This window comes from Onychostoma macrolepis, chromosome 20, assembly GCF_012432095.1.
Source record: "Onychostoma macrolepis isolate SWU-2019 chromosome 20, ASM1243209v1, whole genome shotgun sequence".
Lineage (NCBI taxonomy): Eukaryota > Metazoa > Chordata > Actinopteri > Cypriniformes > Cyprinidae > Onychostoma > Onychostoma macrolepis.
Window position 1 is genome coordinate 23,185,928 of NC_081174.1, and position 18,365 is coordinate 23,204,292.

Consider the following 18,365-nt stretch of genomic DNA (forward strand, 5'->3'; position numbering starts at 1 on the left):
TCTACAGGTTAGAAAAATTAGAAATTATTAGAAAAACTGCTGCTCACAAAATATTCACAGTATATTTGAATAAATATTTATTAGGATAGCACAGCTTTCCTTGCAGAAAACATTGTAAACCATGCCTGTGGTTTTGTGGTCTTGGTTGGTCTTCCAGGCGGGTTATAGTTAAGTCAAACTAAACCCATAAAACGATATGTTAATAAAAGTGCCTATGTTGCCTTTGCAATTAGTGAAAAGTTTTTTATGTTTATTTTAAGTAAGTTTAACTTGATGTACTAAAATAAACATATAATACAGACATTAAAAACAGTAAAAATGACAAAAACACAACTAAATTACTACAACTTTAACTTGTATTAAAACGAAAACTATAAAAATAAAAGTAATTTAAAATGTTAATAAGCACCATAATAATAGAAAATAACCAGATTGAGAGAAAGAGAGCGAAAAAAAATATATTTTTGGGAATTACGGAATAATTTAGATAAATCCAAAGAAGCTAAACACATTCCCATCCACGACCCAAACATCTGGACTGAACATTTCGGAAAACTCTATTCACAAAATGAACCTACCCTTACCCATTTACCCATCAATTACATGACCTAGAATTCACTACAAAAGAGCAGCTAAACCATTTAGACAAACCCATATCATTAAATTAACTAATAGGCAAAATGAAATCCCTAAAAATAAAAATCCTGTGGCTTGGATGGAATATCTAATGAGATGCTGAAACACAGCAGCTCCAAATTGAAAGATGATATTCTGAAATTATTCAATCTCTTACTAAAATCAGGACACTTTCCTGAAATCTGGAAAGAAAATCTAATAACTCCAATTTTTAAACAAGGTGAGAAGTACGACCCAAATAATTATAGAGGCATCACAGTCAGCAGTAACCTCGGAAAACTATTCTGCTCTATTATTAATGACAGATTAGTTCAGTTCATTCAAGAACACACAATTCTAAACAACTGTCAAATTGGATATATGCCTAAACAAAGAACATCAGATCACATTTACACACTCCACACACTCATACAAAAATACGTTCAGCAGACAAAACAAGGAAAAATATTTGGTTGCTTCACTGATTTCCAAAAAGCCTTCGATTCGGTATGGCACGATGGACTTTTCCTAAAACTTATCCAGAGTGGAATAGGAGGAAGGACATATGACACAATGGGAACAAATGCTGTGTCAAAATCAATGACAAACGAACAGATTATTTCAGTCAAATGAAAGGAGTCCATCAAGGCTGCAGCCTCAGCCCAACTCTATTTAATATCTATATTAATGAACTGGCATCAGCACTTGATAAGTCCTCTTGTCCTGGTCTGACCCTCGAGGGCAGAGATATTAAATGCCTCCTGTATGCAGACGATCTTCTGCTCTTGTCGCCTCATGAAGAGGGGCTGCACCAAAGTCTCTCCATTCTGGAAAAGTACAGTAACGATTGGGCCTTACCGATAAACATGGAGAAGTCAAAAATCATGATCTTTCAGAAAAAGCCTCGTCTTGCTGACAAAAAATGAGTTCACAATTGGTGGAAAAAGTCTTAATCATGTCACCTGTTATAATTATTTGGGTCTGACGATCTCAGCCTCTGGACAGCTCAATACTGCAATAAAAGATCTGACGGATAAGGCACGCAGGGCTTTTTACAGTATAAGACCACCCCTCTTCAAATTCAACCCACCCATTAAACTGTGGCTGAAAATCTGCAATAGCATCACCAAACCCATTCTTCTCTATGGCTGTGAAATCTGGGGCCCCAAATTTAAATTAAACTATGAATCATGGGACAAAAACCCTGTTGAAATTTTCCACCTTGAATTCTGCAAAAACATCTTGGGAATTCACAGAAACACCTCAAATCTCGGCTGCAGAGCAGAACTGGGCAGATTCCCTCTGCTCCCTGAAATCCAGAAGAGAGCAGCGAAGTTCTGGTTCCATCTTTCAGACACGCCGACAAATAGCTACCACCACAGTGCTTTCACTTATCGGCAGAAACACCCAGAGAGTGACCCCTTTCACTATTTAGTGGAAAAACATCAACTCAATTCCACAATTCAGTTAAAGTATTCAAAAATGAAAGAAACAGAAAAAATAAACCAGGAAGAATACATTCATGATTGGCAGCAAAAAGTAACTCAAGTAAAGAAATTAACTTACTTCCACAGTATAAAATCTGATTATAAATTAGCGCCATACCTGAGCAGTATTAAAGACTATGGTCAGAGAAAGCTGCTGACGAAGTATCGTCTGAGTGAACACAGTCTGTGTGTGGAGACGGCCGACACAAGCAGAGCTGGAGAGCCAGAGAGCTGCGACTGTGTTCTCACTGCACTGAGGGACTCATAGAGGACGAGCTGCACTTCCTCACGGAGTGCAGCAAATATAAACACATCAGAGATGCCTATTTCAAACAAATAGCTCTAGTTTCACCTGAATTTAAGCATACAAGCAACTTAGACAAATACTGGCAGCGCAGTATGTGTCCTCCTGCCATCAAAATGAGGGACAAAGGCTGATCCCTCCTTTCCATTTATAACTGCTCTCTGTATTCATTTAATCATTTATTTTATTACCTACATGTATAATATGGACATGTATATGCGTTTCTCCTGGATTTTATTTATCTGTATAATATATGTATTGCTTTGGCAACATTGTGATGTTACACAGTCATGCCAATAAAGCTAATTTGAGAGAGAGAGAGAGAGAGAGAGAGAGAGAGAGAGAGAGAGAGAGAGAGAGAGAGAGAGAGAGAGAGAGAGAGAGAGAGAGAACAACAACTGTCATTTTTATGAAAAGGCTTGAATGATTGCTGTGCCATTTTTATTTTTTCCAAGACTTACAGTGATCAATCTTAACTTTATCCTAATATTCATGTCCTGCAGTGTGTACCTGCATACGACTAAATTCACACCTAAAAAATTAGGTCTGGAATGTTCAGCTCAGAAAAACAGTTTAGGTCCAACTCTCAAAATCATCAAAATGAGCTGATGCCCATTGCTCGTCTCATTTGCTCAAATGTCAGCCAGAACGTCAAAGACCAGGGAGCCTGGAAACAAAAACAGAGTAAGAATAATAACACAAGACAATAAAACTTTAATAAACTCAAGTAATATTAAAAATCATAATACCATTCTAAACCAAGTTGGTAGAAATCCTTTATAGAGGGAAAAAAATCCTTCTTTTCTCACTGACTGAACCAGACAGTCAGTAGAAGACTTGTAGAGAAGACCCCTGCGACAGAATTTTCAAAGTTAAATAATGTTCTTACTTAAGTAAAAATACATGAAAACTAACCTCCCATTTGAATCCCTTGGCTGGTTCATTACTCTAGTTTTCACCACATCAGCCGGTGTTCCCATAATAGCTGCAACCAATCCTGAGCATATGCTATAAAAATGATTTGGAACAAACTGTTCAACTTGACATTATTATCTATGTCAACATTAGTAGTCTAACAGAATTTCACCTTGCCAATCCATGACAAATGCTGTTGTCCGGTATGGAGGTGTTTCTCAGTAGAAAGTGCTTTACGGTATCATATGTCATGAGATCTAAATGTAAAATAAAATGAAAAATTATTTGACATATTGCAAAATTACAGCTGCCAGATTTCTAGAAGTATAATAATAGATTTATGGAAGTTTTGACTACTGTTACTGTACCTCCTAAATTGACCAATGCAGCTCTCTGAACATTGGGAACCCATCCAGCCCAAAGGCCTCGTATTCCTCCCTCTGCTATGATCTTTGTAAAAGCATGGTAAACCCCATGTACTCTGTCAGTTTAAAAAAAAAAAAAAAAAAAAAGTAGTCATTTAAAAAGTTTTTTAACAGGGATGAATTAAGGGAATAGGTCACCCAAACATTTACTCATTCTGACGGCACCCATTCACTGCAGATGATCCTTTGGTGAGCAAGTGATGTAATGCTTTCTCCAAATCTGCTCAGATGAAGAAACAAACTCATCTACATCTTGGATGGCCTGAGGATGAGTGCATTTTTAGCAAATTTTCATTTTTGGGTGAACTATTCCTGTAAGTCTATGCCTCACCTTGGCGGCTTCCCTTCCAGACGGCGCCTGCCCTCCATTTGCATCTGAACTTTCACTAGATCTGTCGGACTAGCGATGAACTGGCCCAAGGCACCTGATATCATACTGCCAATCACTGCTTTCCTATACACATCACAGGACACATGCTGATCCCATCTATTTAGACTTTAATCACTGTCTTGTTTCATATTTCACAGATGTTTCCCCTCACCAGACTGGAAAAATGCCATTTTCAGATCTTCCCAAGACAGATTCCCTGAGCTGTTCATAAGCCAACATCCTGCCGCCTGAATACACTAAAGATGAAGAATTCCAAAGGTCAGAATGGGATTCAAATACATGCATTTATTATTTCAGGCAAGCATTATTCCATACATGCATATAACTCAGTTTGTTAATAAAGCTCATTGCAATTAACATTTTACCTATATGTCTGTAGATAGCCGGTGTGACCCCTTGCCACAGTTTTAAGGGCCCCTCTTCTCGCACTATACCCATAGCTGTGCTCAGCATGCCCCTGTATTTTGGAGGCTGTACACTTCCACCATGCTGTCGGGAACCGCCTTCACCCTGTATCTGAAGTCTGGTTTTAGTAAGGTCCAAAGGGAATGTGACTAAAATAAAAAGTTGTATTAAAAAAAAAAAAAATCACACAGAAGACATGCACTTTAAATCAACTCTTAGAATATATTTTAGATATTAATTCATATATAAATATATCAAATGTTTTTAACAATTAGAAATATTAAAAATTAGAAAGGATGTGTAGCTACCTAATTCTGCAACAGTTGCAGCACATGCTGACAGAGTGAACTTTGATACTCGAGGCCACCGCGAATTTTCTTGTACAGGAGACATTGCAGGTGATTCCTCTGATTCCCACTGAAAAAAAATATACATATATATTTATGAAAGTAATTCTACAACGATTTCCCCATAGAACCACGAGCCTGGAGTGCATGCTCTTTAACTGTTTACATTGTACAAGACAGGTCTACGACCTTAAATAAGAGGCGAAGCCGTTTTTTAAAGCCATGCCGGTTGGTCGGTGTAGTTACCGACCCCCTTACGTAATACGTTGTAGACTAGACTACAAAAGAAGCGTCAGGCACCTAAAAAAAAACCACATTTCCCAAACCAAACTCAAACATACGTAAGACAAGCTACTTGCGTAAGACCGCTTGTCATTTTCGTACGCATGCGTCTATCTATCTATCATTTTTTTATATTTATTTTTATATTAACGTCGAATTGTCGAATACACAAAAATAACTGAATAAGCTACAAACAAAATCTCACCGTAATAGCAGTAATCAGCAATAAATTGGTATTTACTGCCACCTGGTGTCTAGTAAATGAAATTTCATATCTCAAATATTTATGGATGGACAGAATTTTCATGGAATGTTGCTTTAAATATCGATTACATTAAAATAATAAAGTATTATAGTAATATATTACTTGTATTATTTACTCATCAAATAATTTTAATCAAATTTGCGTAGGCTATAATTTAAGTTTTTATCATTTTAATTGTCAAAACAAGCTATAGAACAAAGAATTAGGCCTACATTATTAGAATTACAGAAGCCCATTAAAGCAGCCGTTTAATCAGTTATGTCTGCTTTTAAAGTCAGTATCTTGTAGCATCAAATCAATTACGGCCGCTCTTAAAAACTGTTCATTTTGTTGATATAAGGCACCACTCAGCGGCATGCTATTAGGGGACCTGCCATTCCAAATGTATCCAAAAATTCACTTTAGGTTAACAAATTAATTTGTAATTACTCGGTTAATCTAAAGAGGGCCGTTTAACGTGACGTCACACACACAAAGCCATCTATGGTAGTGCTTTCTCATTTCAATCAGCCTATAGTCAGCAGAGCGGCGGCACTATACCACCACAAAGGTAAGTAGGTTGATCATATTACCGCTTTGGAATGTTTTTTTTTTGTTGATGTTAATGAATTATTTATCCGAATACATGTTTTCCCAGTGGAGTTATGGATTAATAATCCAGAATCTGAGTGCAAGCCTCTTTGATGCGGTGTGAATAGATTTCCGCACAAAAAGTGTTTGTTTGTATATCTGTTTATTTACGTGTACTTTATGGAATTAAATCTGTGTGATGATAGAATTCAAATTATATCTGATTCACAATTTGCTTTAATACAGTATTTCACACATTTCTTTCACTTTCAGTGTTCAGATTCGTACTTCCGCATTGCTTGATCAAATGATAATCCTCGTGCTCCGTGAAAGCCGTGCTGCCTTTTATTAATTATGCCTCATTATGTTTAACCTACGGTACGGTATTAACCACGCGGGCCACACATTATTTTCTTAATCAAAATTCAAGATGATAAGTAATTATAGTCTTTATATGGTCAGCATCTGAAATAAACCGGTAGGGTGCGGCGTTGCAATTCTCAACTCGCCCAGAGAGGGCGCTAAATAAAGCATATGAAGTGAGTGTCTAAATCAGTTTAGCGATTTATTCAGCATGTGTTTATTGTAATCCACATAAGAATTCTCAGAACGCTTTAAACGAACTATTATTTACTATTCCAGTTGCATATTCAAAATTGCTTGGACCAGAGATGGCTATAGTCTCAGTATATCTTAATGCAGAAATACAGTAGACTATAGAATAAGTAAAAAAAAAAGTAAGCCTTTACAATATTAACATGCGTGTATACTTTCAGTGACAAAAATGAATGTGGAACATGAAGTTACACTGCTCGTTGATGAGATTCGTCGCCTGGGCAGTACAAGTAAGTCTTGTGCTATTTTTGATCAACATCACTGTAATGGATAAAGTCTGAGACCACCAGTGAAAATTATTCTTTTTGCCTGTTTTCCCCCATTAAATGATATTATTAAAATTGTCAAAAATGTGCTTATTGGATTGGAGGCCTAGATATAATGCATAAACATGAATGTTTAAAATTTATTCTACACCATAACATTTTTAGTTTCAGGTTTAAATGAGAAATTAGATTTTGAATGTCAAACTTCCATATCCATACACATACATTGGTGGCTAAAAGTAATTACAATTTTTTTATGTTTTTGAAAGAATTCTTTTATGCTCACCAAGGCTGCATTTAATTGGTCAAACATGCAGTATAACAATATTGTGAAGTTAATTTAAAATAACTGTTTTCCATTTTAATATTTTTTTTTTAAATGTCATTTACAGCTATTACTTCAGTCATTCTAATATGCTCTAATATATTTTATATTATATAACCTGTTGAAATCTACATTCATTTACATGTATGTACTAAGATGGCTTTACACATCATAATTTACTAACAATGCCAGTCTTGAGGCTTCTTTAGATGAGGAGTTCTGGATAAATAGGAGCAGTACTGTTCATTCTGAAGTCTCAAGTCCTTATATCAGATGTTAGTTTTTTTTTTTTTTTTCCCGTGATGATTTTAGGTGCACATTTAGTTTCTATTAGTTGACGTACATTATTTACTCAAACTAGGCTGATGTTTTCTCATACTGCTCGCTTTTGAGATTTGCTAACACTGATTCTATATTGTTTTGGTGCTTTAATAAGTACATAAATGTTATTCAGGGTTGTTACTGAATGATTTAGAGCGAACCCTGACCATTCTCACTGTCTCACAGACGCAGATGGGAAGATCAGTGTCAAATTTGGAGTCTTGTTTAATGATGACCAATGCGCCAACCTCTTTGAAGCTCTGGTCGGAACGCTGAAAGCGGCCAAGCGAAAGAAGATCATCACATTCGAAGGGGAGCTCTTACTGCAAGGAGTTCATGACAATGTTGATGTCATATTACTGCAGGACTGAATCTAAACCCAAGTAAAAAGTACAAATGTGTTTTTGACATGTCATTGCTACATTTTGATATGGAAATATACTTGAGAATGTAACATTTTTGTATACTGGATTGGAATATTTTTATACAGCAACTTTTTTTCTCTCAGGGGAGTGATCTGCACAAAGTTTTTTTTGAAAAGTAGCAATCTTCCCTGTTCAGTCAGCTCAACAGCTAACAGTTATATGTGCATGATCATGTTACTGGTTTTTTTGGGATTGAATGAATTCATCAAATATTGTTTTCAACCTAATGGAAATGAATATCCACACAGGTTAATATCAGTTTTACAGAATATACCTCTGATGTACCATTCTGACTGTATTGATTGTAGACTGCATAATTGCTGTCTTTTACTGTAATCATGAGGTTGTTTGTTTGCAGTACCATTACTGTGAAATTATTCATTTCAGGCATGGTCAATCTAGTTATATGTGCTGTAACATCTCAAAGGCTGATAAACATAAATAGTAAGTAACATTTATCTGCTGTATGATACTCTGGAATTAAATGTGCAAAAAACACCTAAGTTCAACAAATCATCCGAACTGTTCCAGTGTGATATTCTGTTTTATAAAGCTCTTGCAAAAACATCCCCACATTGTACTTGTGCTGTTCTTGTTATTTATGTCTGTACAAAAGTTACAAGACTTCCAATTGTGCAGTTTGTGCCATTTCAAGCTCAGGAAGACCTTAGCATGAGCAGCAATATGAAATAAAGACTTCAACAATTAAATAGAAGGGGAGTATGTTTATAACTTTTTGTACTGGGTCATTACATGGATTGTGACAGTGGGGGAACAATTAAAAATGACTGCAGAGTAAACTTTTAATTTTCATTTTCAAAGATAAATTTATGAATCTCCTGGACATTTAAAACGGACTTCAAACTTCCAATTTGGATTTCTGTGTTGCTGTCTTGTGATGCTTCTTAAGGCTAGAGACAGTGCAATAAACTCTTAAACACTAGAACTGGAGTGAAGACACTATCTTTCAAAATTATGACTCTTTTGTCTTTGAATGAATGAGCCTAGTAAAAATGGACATTAAGAGATTCGATTTGAATTCTGAAAGGCATTTGCACATAAAATGGTTCTTCGGACTGGAAAATGTTCTTCTTTAGTATCATTTACAAGGTTCCAGATGATTCAGCCGTGAAGAGCCATATCTGGCTTCTCTAAAGCACATATAAGGTTCTTTGTGAAACTTAAAATGGGTTTCCAAAGAAATTTGGCTGAAAACTATTTTAGGCTCTTGATTTTTAAGAATATCATGTCGAACAGCAAAATGAAGGTCTTATCTCGTTAGATATTAGCTCTAACAGACCGCATGTTTATCACTTCTAAAGCCATATGTGGCAAAGCACGTATGACTTGAATAATTTTAGCAGTGTGTCGATTATTTGCTCGGGACTCCCTCTTAGGTCTGTGCTATTAATAACTCTGAGCTCCGGGTCTGGATCAGAAATGGAGGCGGGGCCAGAGGAACATTCTCTCTTCAGAGCAGGAATCAAAACAAGAGAGGGACACGCCTTCTTCATGGTGTACCTCTGCTGTCAAGATTGCCTGCACAAATCTGAAGGATGATGATCGAACTGTAACATCTGCATTCCCCGTGCATTCAAATTCGCAGTGGATTAGTCAAGCACCCTCGACATGATATCCGCACAAATGCTCGGTGGCGGTCGCTGACAGGCTACATTCATACTGAGCACACCATTATGCCCAACCAAAAAAGCAACAAGGGGAAGAGAAATAAACGCACGAACAGTAGCGGGGACGAGCAAGAAAATGGAGCCTCTGCGTCTGCGGTTACAGGAGGAACTGCCTCGGTGTTGACTGGAGCGACAGCGGGTCCGCCGAGCGACAATAGAAGCGGTAAGAACGTCACTTCAGTGAATCTTCTACCAAACGGTACGTTTCTCCGAACGTGCGCGCGCAAGCGTTACCTTCCTTTTAATGTACTCTCACTTGCAGCAACTTATTTTGTGCGCGTGTCATCACCATCAGAATTGTTACGACATTGCCTGGAGATTTCCGTGTTTTCACTTATCGTCCTGCACAAGGTGGTGGTTGCGTAGGCCTTGTTCAAGGGTAGATGCACTTGGCAAGGAGTTGCATGTGATTTGGAGATCAGTTTTGTGTAATGACAGGTCGTATCACCCTAATGATGTGCAGTTAGAGTGTTTAATAATGCATAGAATGGCTTTGGCTGTTGAGGTAATGGAAGTGGTATCTATCTTTGAGTGGCAGATATGAATAATGGAATATTTTCAACAAGAGCTGTTGAATATTAGGGCGCAGGTAATTTAGTACTGCAGCATGATTATTACTATTTATTGACAGATAACTCCAGTAAGTTTTAGACAAATTGTATGTATCCACCGTGAGCAAAAATAGTTCAGAAAACTTTTGCAGACACTATTGATGCATAAAAAAATCTGGACTGGAGTCACTTTTATGAGTGGAGCGGATCGATAGGGCTGTTCCTAAATGCGTTAGTGCTTCAATCACTTGACTCCACTCCATGTTTTCACTTTAACAGGCGCAGTGAGAGAAACCCAGTCAGAGCGATTATTGAGCCAGATAAAAAAAAAAAAGAGACATGTTTTGTTGCTGCAGCTGAATTTATGCGATTTTGCTTAAGTGCACGAGAGAAAACACATTGACGCAGTTTTGCCAAGTAAGACATGTTCCTGGATCAACATCTTTTGTTGATCCTGGATCAACATTATTGTACAAAAATATAGATTTAACCCAATCTCTACCCCAAAACCTAACCCTACCCATAATTTATTCATAAAATCAGTGAGAAATGATAGCTGATTAACAAGGGTGTCGAAGCACCTAACCCATTTCCTGAAAAGTTATCCCTCAATTCTGATTGGTTAACTGGAATGTTGTTCCAGGATCAACAAGGATGTTGATCCAGGAACATGTTGTACTTGGTGAAATCACGCTCACCCTATACTTACATAGTCTGGATTGAAAGTTAGTGAACAAACAGAATTCACAGAGAAAAAGCAGCGCTGTCCAATCAAATTTGAGGAATGAAGCTCTCTGTTGTATAATTGTCTTTCCCTGTCTCTCATGAGACATACATTCAGACTTCATTCACAGGAGTGTTTCGTAATATTTGTTCTTTTTGAGTGGGATTCGCACCCACAGAGTTATCATAAATAGAAGTGATGTATTGAATGTACTGACATTGAATATTCTGCAAGTGAAGCTGCTTGAATCACACTGTCTATAAATAGATGTCCCTTCATGAATTTGGTGAAGGTTTGCTTTATTCAAATGTTTCTTGTGTTATTTTGTGGGTTTACTTTTTAATTCAGTCATTAAATTTTACATTAGAATACAAAACGAAAACATTGAACCCCATGCAAATTTATTAATTTATTTATTTTAGTGTATAAGGCTTTGTAATCTGCATTACATATATTTTACCTTAAAGGAACAGTTCGCCCAGAAATTTAAATCCTCACCCTCATGTTGTTCCAAGCCCTTTTTTTTTTTTTTTTCCTGAGACACAAAAGAAGATGTTAGGCAAAATGACAGCCCAAGTCACCATTCACTTTCATTGCATCTTCTTTTCACCTACAATGAAAGTGAATCATTTTAACATCTCTTTTTCTGTTCCACTGAGGAAAGAAAGTCAGACAGGTTTAAAATGACATGAGGGTGAGTAAATGATGAAAGAAATGTCATTTTTTAATGTGAGCTGTTCCCTTGCATTAGGCCTAAATTAATATAACATACCATTGTGTTTGGCAGAGGCTCCATGTGCCACCCCATTAGTGTGCAGTCTGGGCCGTCCCGTTGACCTTGAGAAGGACGACTACCAGCGTGTGGTGTGCAACAGTGAACTCTGCCCCTACGGCAATTGGATGCACCTGCAGTGCTTCTATGAGTGGGAGAGCAGCATCCTGGTGCAGTTCAACTGCATCGGCCGGGCCCGCAGCTGGAACGAGAAGCAGTGCCGACAGAACATGTGGACCAAAAAGGGCTATGATCTGGCCTTCCGCTTCTGCTCCTGCCGTTGCGGCCAGGGACACCTGAAAAAAGACACAGACTGGTACCAGGTGAAACGCATGCAGGACGAGCGCAAGAAAAAGTTGCCGGAGAAAGGGAGCTGGAAGACCAGCAGTACTGCATCCGCAGGTGGCGCTTGTGGTGGAGGTGGTCCGGAAGCTGCCGATGAGCCCAAGAAAGGGAAGTCATCTGCAAGCCATAAGCTAGCGCACCGTGGCTCCAGTCAGGAACTGTCTCGCAGACAATCAGCAGATTGGCAGAACTGTCAGGAGAGATGTCACGCTGTTCCTCCCAATGCTGCCAGTGGGCTTTCCCACGGGCTCCGATCCCCTTGTGAATCCCCCGCTCAGTCCCCTCCGTCGGGCTTCTCCCCCTTCTCCCCCCAGTCCCTCGGTGGCCCGCGGAGTTCGAGGCACCTGGGCGAGTTTCTTAAGAACGCAGTTCATACGGAAGGCCACAGGAAGCATTTGCTGTCCGTAGGTGGGGCGACACGTGGCGGGGCTCAATTTGAGCAGGGAGCTGCCAACATGTGCCTCCCTCGGCTTTCTCCTGGAGACAACCCTGTGCAGTTCTTGAGGAGGCTGGATCTTTCTGAGCTGCTCACGCACGTTCCACGCCACAAGCTCAACACCTATCATGTGCGAATGGAGGACGATGCCCAGGCCGGGCAGGGAGAGGATCTCAGGAAGTTCATCCTCTCTGCGCTCAGTGCGAGTCACCGCAATGTGGTGAACTGTGCCCTCTGTCATCACACCCTGCCCATCTTTGAGCAGTTCCCTTTAGTGGACGGAACACTGTTCCTGAGCCCTTCACGCCATGATGAGATTGAGTATGATGTACCTTGCCATTTACAAGGTGAGCGAATGCACTATTCACACTCAAAAGGGGCTGGCTCCCATTTACTTTTCATATTAAAAAAATATTGGTGTGGAAAGTGTTCCATATATTTCTACAGTTTATTCTACATCAAAAAAAAGTTTTACAGAGTTAAAATTAGATTCGGTTTAAATTCAATTACATTTTCATTAACTTAAACAAGTTTCAGTTAATGCGAACTTCCTAAATTATTTCAAGTATGAACGTTGTTGTATTATTTTAAGCTTGCTCAGTCACTTTAATAACATCAATGCTTAAGACAAATCACTTATATTTATTCATTTGGCAGACGTGCATTTTTTTGCATTTTGTCACCATTACATTTCTGACATCACTTTTATATTTATTTAATATGAAGTAAAAATATACATTAGGGATTCACAATACATACGTTCCTTATCGGTTGCTTGGCAATATTTATTTATTTATTTTCCATCAGTATTGGTTAGTTTTAGATTACCTTGTTCATTTTCTAACACTCATTTAAAGGTAACCTTTAAAAACACTAATAATTCAATAACGGTATTAAGTGTAATCTTACACTAATCTCATAATGAATAATAGTAGTTTTATTTATTTTTTTATTGTTTTATTTTGTATTTATTTATTTAAAAATAATTTTTACAGAATTTAATATTTCCCATTTTTTGGTTAGCAGCCATGACATGAAAATAATTATTGGACAAATTTTTAGTACTGATGTATTTACAGTAGTGATATCCCTAAAATAAAAATATCAGTTATTGCTTTGTTTTTGGTATTGGTTTACCTTGCCATTTTTTTTTTTTTTTTTTTTCATAGAGTCCCTTTTGCCCTGGTTAGAAACTTTTGTTGGTTGTTGACTTTTTTGGAACATTGCAGGCTCACTGTTAATGGTCGATATAGCAAGAGCAGCAAAAACTTTTCCATTCCCAGCTTTCCCATTTTTATTAAATAACACAGTACTGAGTCAGTTCATAAACTGTGCATGATAATAATTTTACAACAGCAAAAACAATTCAAGCACCATTAAGTAGCATTTGAGAATGAAATATGACTGTTGTTGAGACTAAATCAAGGTTTTGAGCAAAGAACCAAAAACATCAATTACTTTGAGTTGATTGGGAATAGAGTGAATCCTTTTCTTCTTCTAATAAAGAGGCAAAGCAGCCGTGACAGATAATGATGCTTTGATCGTGGCATATCATTAAAACCCTATTAGAATATATTTTCATTAATTAGAGTCTAATTGCAGTTGAAAAGGGTTTTCTGTTTATGTTCTAAAGGGAGGCTGATGCACCTTTATGCCATTTGTGTGGACTGCCTGGAAGGAGTGCACAAAATCGTGTGTATAAAGTGCAAGTCCAGATGGGATGGAAGCTGGCACCAGCTGGGCACAATGTACACATACGACATACTGGCTGCATCACCATGCTGCCAGGTAATCAATTTGTTTGTGCTCATAAATTATGTACTTTATTGTTTTTTTTATATATATATATATATATATATATATGTATAACTAAAGTTCTGTTTTAAATGCACTACCCCTCTCTGTCTGCCTAGGCCCGGCTGAACTGCAAGCATTGTGGGAAACCTGTCATAGATGTACGTGTGGGCATGCAGTATTTCTCTGAGTACAGCAATGTACAGCAGTGTCCTCACTGTGGCAATCTGGACTATCACTTTGTAAAGCCATTCTCTTCGTTCAAAGTTCTCGAAGCTTATTGACAAAAGTTGCATTTGCATGCTAGTATTTTTCCCTGTTTTTTTTATTGATAGAATTACTTATTTTGGGCTCTTGTCGACACTTTGTGTGGAATTAGTTCTCTTTAGGAACAAAATAGAAAGAATTAAACATACGATGCTGATCGTCGGAGAGCGTGTCTTTTATTAAGAGAAAGAGGGTGTGCTTTGCGTATATTCTAACGCCATCCTTGAAATGTTTGAGCTTGCATTTAAAAAACAAAGCAACAATACTGTGACAAGTGAATGTATCTCTGTATGCCAAATTTGCTCTTTTGTACAAAAAAAACAAGAAAACAATAAAATACATAAAAGGATACTTCCTTTCTCAGAGTAATTAATAATCATTCCACGGCTTGGTCAGTTATCTTTTTGATCTCAATCTCATCCGTCCAGGGCCTGACTACATAATTCCTGTTTTCCATATCAAATAGCAATGCTCAATGAACATCAGTATTGCAGTTGAAGCAGCTTCTTTGATAAAATAATGAGAAGGCGCTCTCATGTGGACAACCTTTGGTTTGTGAATCTTGGAAGACAAGGCCGTTTATTGAGTGAGAGAAATCAATCAATTTTTAGATAAAATTTAAATGTACTAGAACAGTTTGTGGAAACTCTTTTGGAAGAACAAACTCTTTTGGAAACTAAGGCATGGTTGTTCTTGACTAATAATAAAGCATCATTAAAATTAATTCATACAACAAGCAGCTATAATATGTCAGTTAACGTCTACCAGACAGTTGTTGGCCATGATTTTTCTGCTAAAATTAAAATTTTAAAGCCTTATACATATATGTCAAAGATTACATCTATTCTGCCATACAAAACTACTACTATGTACAGTAACTCAAGATTAGATGATCTAAAGTGTACTCAGTCGTCTACACAAAGCTTAGTGAACACTATTTTCAATGTGTATTTTTTAATGTCTTTATATTTAATGCTTCAGGCTAAAGGTCAAGTTAAGTACAGACCCGCTGGCTTCCTCATTCCCACTCATGACCATAACTGCTGCTCCTAATATAAATTCACATTCTGTTAGAAGCCAGGACTGCCTGCAGGTATAACTCAGTATTCTCTGACTTGCTCTGAATCTTAAATTTTTAACAAAATGTAGGAACAAATGTATTTGGGTGTGCTTGTGTATTTGTATGTGTTTAATAGGACAAAGGCGGCTTCTTTGTGTACTTTGGAGTGATGCTGTACAACCAAAATATATCCAAAAGATATAATTATTTGAAACTGCAGTGCTTTAGTATGTGTATAAGGTACAGTAACCCAGAGTGGAAAATTATATGAAGGCATTTATATATATATATATATATATAAATGCAGATCAATACATATTCACTTGCAGGTATAGACACTGAATCATTTTGAACAGTGTAAGCATAAAAGCTACTTGCCTTTTTAGGCTGTTGCCATGGAAACTGCTGCTTGAGTAAAAATCATGGTGTGCAATAGGAGTTATTGTATGTCAGTGACCAGCACTTAACATAATTCATCAGCAATATAACTTATTTTGAAAATCCTTTTATTAGAAGATGCCCAAAATGTAATTTGGGGTTCTTGCTAAGGAAATAAACACTATTATTGCTCATACTTTGTAAAAACTTGAAGCACATAACCTGTCCTGCTGCATTTGTGCCATCAACATGAATAAGCAAATTTTTCAAATTGTTTGGCTTATTGAGAAGATGTGTGCTTTTTAGAAGTGTGCGATATTTATAGTCTACGATAATATCGTAATTGTTGTTTTAACGATTTGCGAGCTGAGATTATGGAGTATCACCCACTTTGTAAATAAAAAAACTTAACAAAAAACACTTTGAGAGTTCATATAATTCAAGTTATGAAAGCAAAAAATATCCCTGTATGTTTTTAATAATAATAATATATGATATAGTAATAACACACATGTTTTCCTGAACATCAGCATGTGAGCACATTTGCAAATGTGATATTAATTTTATAGATTTTATAGACAGAAGTGAACGAGTGCAGCGCTGAAAAGGTGCGCGGCTACATAAAATATACACAACAATTCAACAAACTTTAAGTTAATATATTGAGTGAGTTACATTTTAGAAACAAAATTGTCGATATTGAAAGTCTTTTTTTCTCTTTCGCCAATGAAAATGGTTCCAAAAATGCTGGAGCAGAACAAATTAGTGGCCTCAGAGCAACACTGATGTTTTGTTCCTGAATGAATCTGTTTTTGAACAAATTGAGTGAGCTAACGGTTCAGTCATCCATTCATAAAGACACTCGTATTCACTTGTACTGAGAATGAGGCAAAAGTGGATGTTTCTGACATTGTGGGTGTTCTCAAACTGGTGGGATTTTCTAAATCATGCAATGAAAATGATTGCCCTTACATGACCCCACCACTAAACATCACTATGACATGAGCCAATCAGGTAACATGGTTGAAAACGCCCCTCTCTTTTGGCTTCACCCACTGATTTGGTAACTCCCATTACTTTCTGGCAGAGACTTAAGGCCCTGATATGCTTCAAACGAAGTTCATTTTCGTTCTTTGTTTGGGGGCAAAAAGAAGTTCGAATAGGCTGAGCGATGGTATACTGTTTTCGAACATTCCAACACTCCCGCGCTGCTGGAGGCAGGGCGTAGATTAATGTAAACGTGTCACGACGCTCGCGCGTCTGCCCTAAACACGACAACGATGCAACGATGGTGTATCTAAGTCTTTTATTAAACTGGATAAATTATTACACGTTTTTATATTTTATGTGGTGTCAAGATTTGATAAAAACAAAGGTTTATTATTATATGTTCTTTTGGCATTTCATTTATTGTATACCATTTAAATTCGCTTATTGAAAGAACAACAACAGCAGCTTTACTCTTTCCTTTCATTGCTTTGGAAAACTTGCATCTGATGTTTCTCTACATCGCTTTTTGCATAACTGAGGGTCATCGACACCAAGTTTCATTGCAATTTCTTTCTAGGAATTAAATGCTTTCTCTGAATCTTTAAAGTCTCTCAGCGAGCGATTGTACAGCTCAGCTATTGGACACAGTGTATTTATGTTGCTAGTAACTTGGAGATGTTGTTCTCCTGCCTGACCTTTGTTGAATGAGAAACGAACCGGGAAAAAAAATTGCAAGTCAAAGAAGGTGGAGTTCCAGAACCCACCCATCGATTGCGTAATCGCCACGGACCAATGGTAGCTCAAAGGTGTTTAGGAGCCAAAACGAACTTCCCCAGAAAGTTCACTTTGGTGAGCTGTTTCGAACTGCCGAAACGAACTCAAAACGAACTTCGTTTCGGCCTGATTTTGTTTGAAATGATGTCATATCAGTTCGTTCTTTGATTTCGTTTGAAGTATATTGGGGCCTTTACCCTGCATTCCATTCAGAAAGGCTCATCCCTATGCCCTAATCCCTTCAAAGGGTTTACCCTCCAGAGTGAGAGCTTCAAAGGGTTGAAGGGTGTAGGGGACCAAACAACTGTTTCTTTAAGTGCCCTTCAGCGTCATCATCCCGTGCCCACATGGTGGCGCCGTCATCATGGAAAGAATCAGTGCAAAGGATCATGGGGGCCGAAGTATCCATCAGTTGTTCCCTTCAAAATCCTTCATTCCGAAGGGCCCTTTGAAGTCGCCAGTTTTGAGCACTTCGGTTTGGAACGAGCCTTCAATATGGCGGCCATGATTGAAGTGCCCTTCGGAGGGTGATATATCTCATTGTCTTTTTTTATTGAATCAGCTGTTTTGAATGAATGATTCAGTGAATCACTTATTAAAGGGATAGTACACATAAAAAAATATATGT

General features: G+C 37.5%; 3 protein-coding genes across 7 annotated transcripts; 2 read left to right on the top strand and 1 right to left on the bottom strand.

Annotated features, from left to right (window-relative positions):
• Window positions 1-2,829: 2,829 nt before the first annotated feature.
• slc25a27 (solute carrier family 25 member 27) lies at window positions 2,830-5,806 on the bottom strand. 3 transcript variants are annotated; one of them, XM_058757077.1, is made up of 10 exons: window positions 5,649-5,806; window positions 4,851-4,959; window positions 4,503-4,691; window positions 4,289-4,373; window positions 4,078-4,200; window positions 3,690-3,802; window positions 3,494-3,578; window positions 3,322-3,414; window positions 3,156-3,258; window positions 2,830-3,073 (listed from the first exon to the last, which is right to left on the bottom strand). In XM_058757077.1, the coding sequence occupies exons 1-10, from the start codon at window positions 5,670-5,672 to the stop codon at window positions 3,002-3,004; spliced, it is 996 nt and encodes a 331-aa protein (XP_058613060.1). In that variant the 5' UTR covers window positions 5,673-5,806; the 3' UTR covers window positions 2,830-3,001. The 3 variants fall into 3 exon arrangements, with proteins under 3 accessions (XP_058613060.1, XP_058613059.1, XP_058613062.1); XM_058757076.1 differs by lacking the exon at window positions 5,649-5,806 and adding an exon at window positions 5,377-5,533; XM_058757079.1 differs by lacking the exon at window positions 5,649-5,806 and adding an exon at window positions 5,079-5,299.
• Window positions 5,807-5,895: 89 nt separating this feature from the next.
• abracl (ABRA C-terminal like) lies at window positions 5,896-8,525 on the top strand. The gene is made up of 3 exons (XM_058757080.1): window positions 5,896-5,986; window positions 6,783-6,851; window positions 7,720-8,525. The coding sequence occupies exons 1-3, from the start codon at window positions 5,920-5,922 to the stop codon at window positions 7,902-7,904; spliced, it is 321 nt and encodes a 106-aa protein (XP_058613063.1). The 5' UTR covers window positions 5,896-5,919; the 3' UTR covers window positions 7,905-8,525.
• Window positions 8,526-9,424: 899 nt separating this feature from the next.
• On the top strand, window positions 9,425-18,358 carry heca (hdc homolog, cell cycle regulator). 3 transcript variants are annotated; one of them, XM_058756062.1, is made up of 4 exons: window positions 9,425-9,845; window positions 11,709-12,821; window positions 14,108-14,262; window positions 14,388-18,358. In XM_058756062.1, the coding sequence occupies exons 1-4, from the start codon at window positions 9,653-9,655 to the stop codon at window positions 14,550-14,552; spliced, it is 1,626 nt and encodes a 541-aa protein (XP_058612045.1). In that variant the 5' UTR covers window positions 9,425-9,652; the 3' UTR covers window positions 14,553-18,358. The 3 variants fall into 3 exon arrangements, with proteins under 3 accessions (XP_058612045.1, XP_058612046.1, XP_058612047.1); XM_058756063.1 differs by having other exon boundaries at window positions 9,425-9,809; XM_058756064.1 differs by lacking the exon at window positions 9,425-9,845 and adding an exon at window positions 9,941-11,615.
• Window positions 18,359-18,365: the final 7 nt, after the last annotated feature.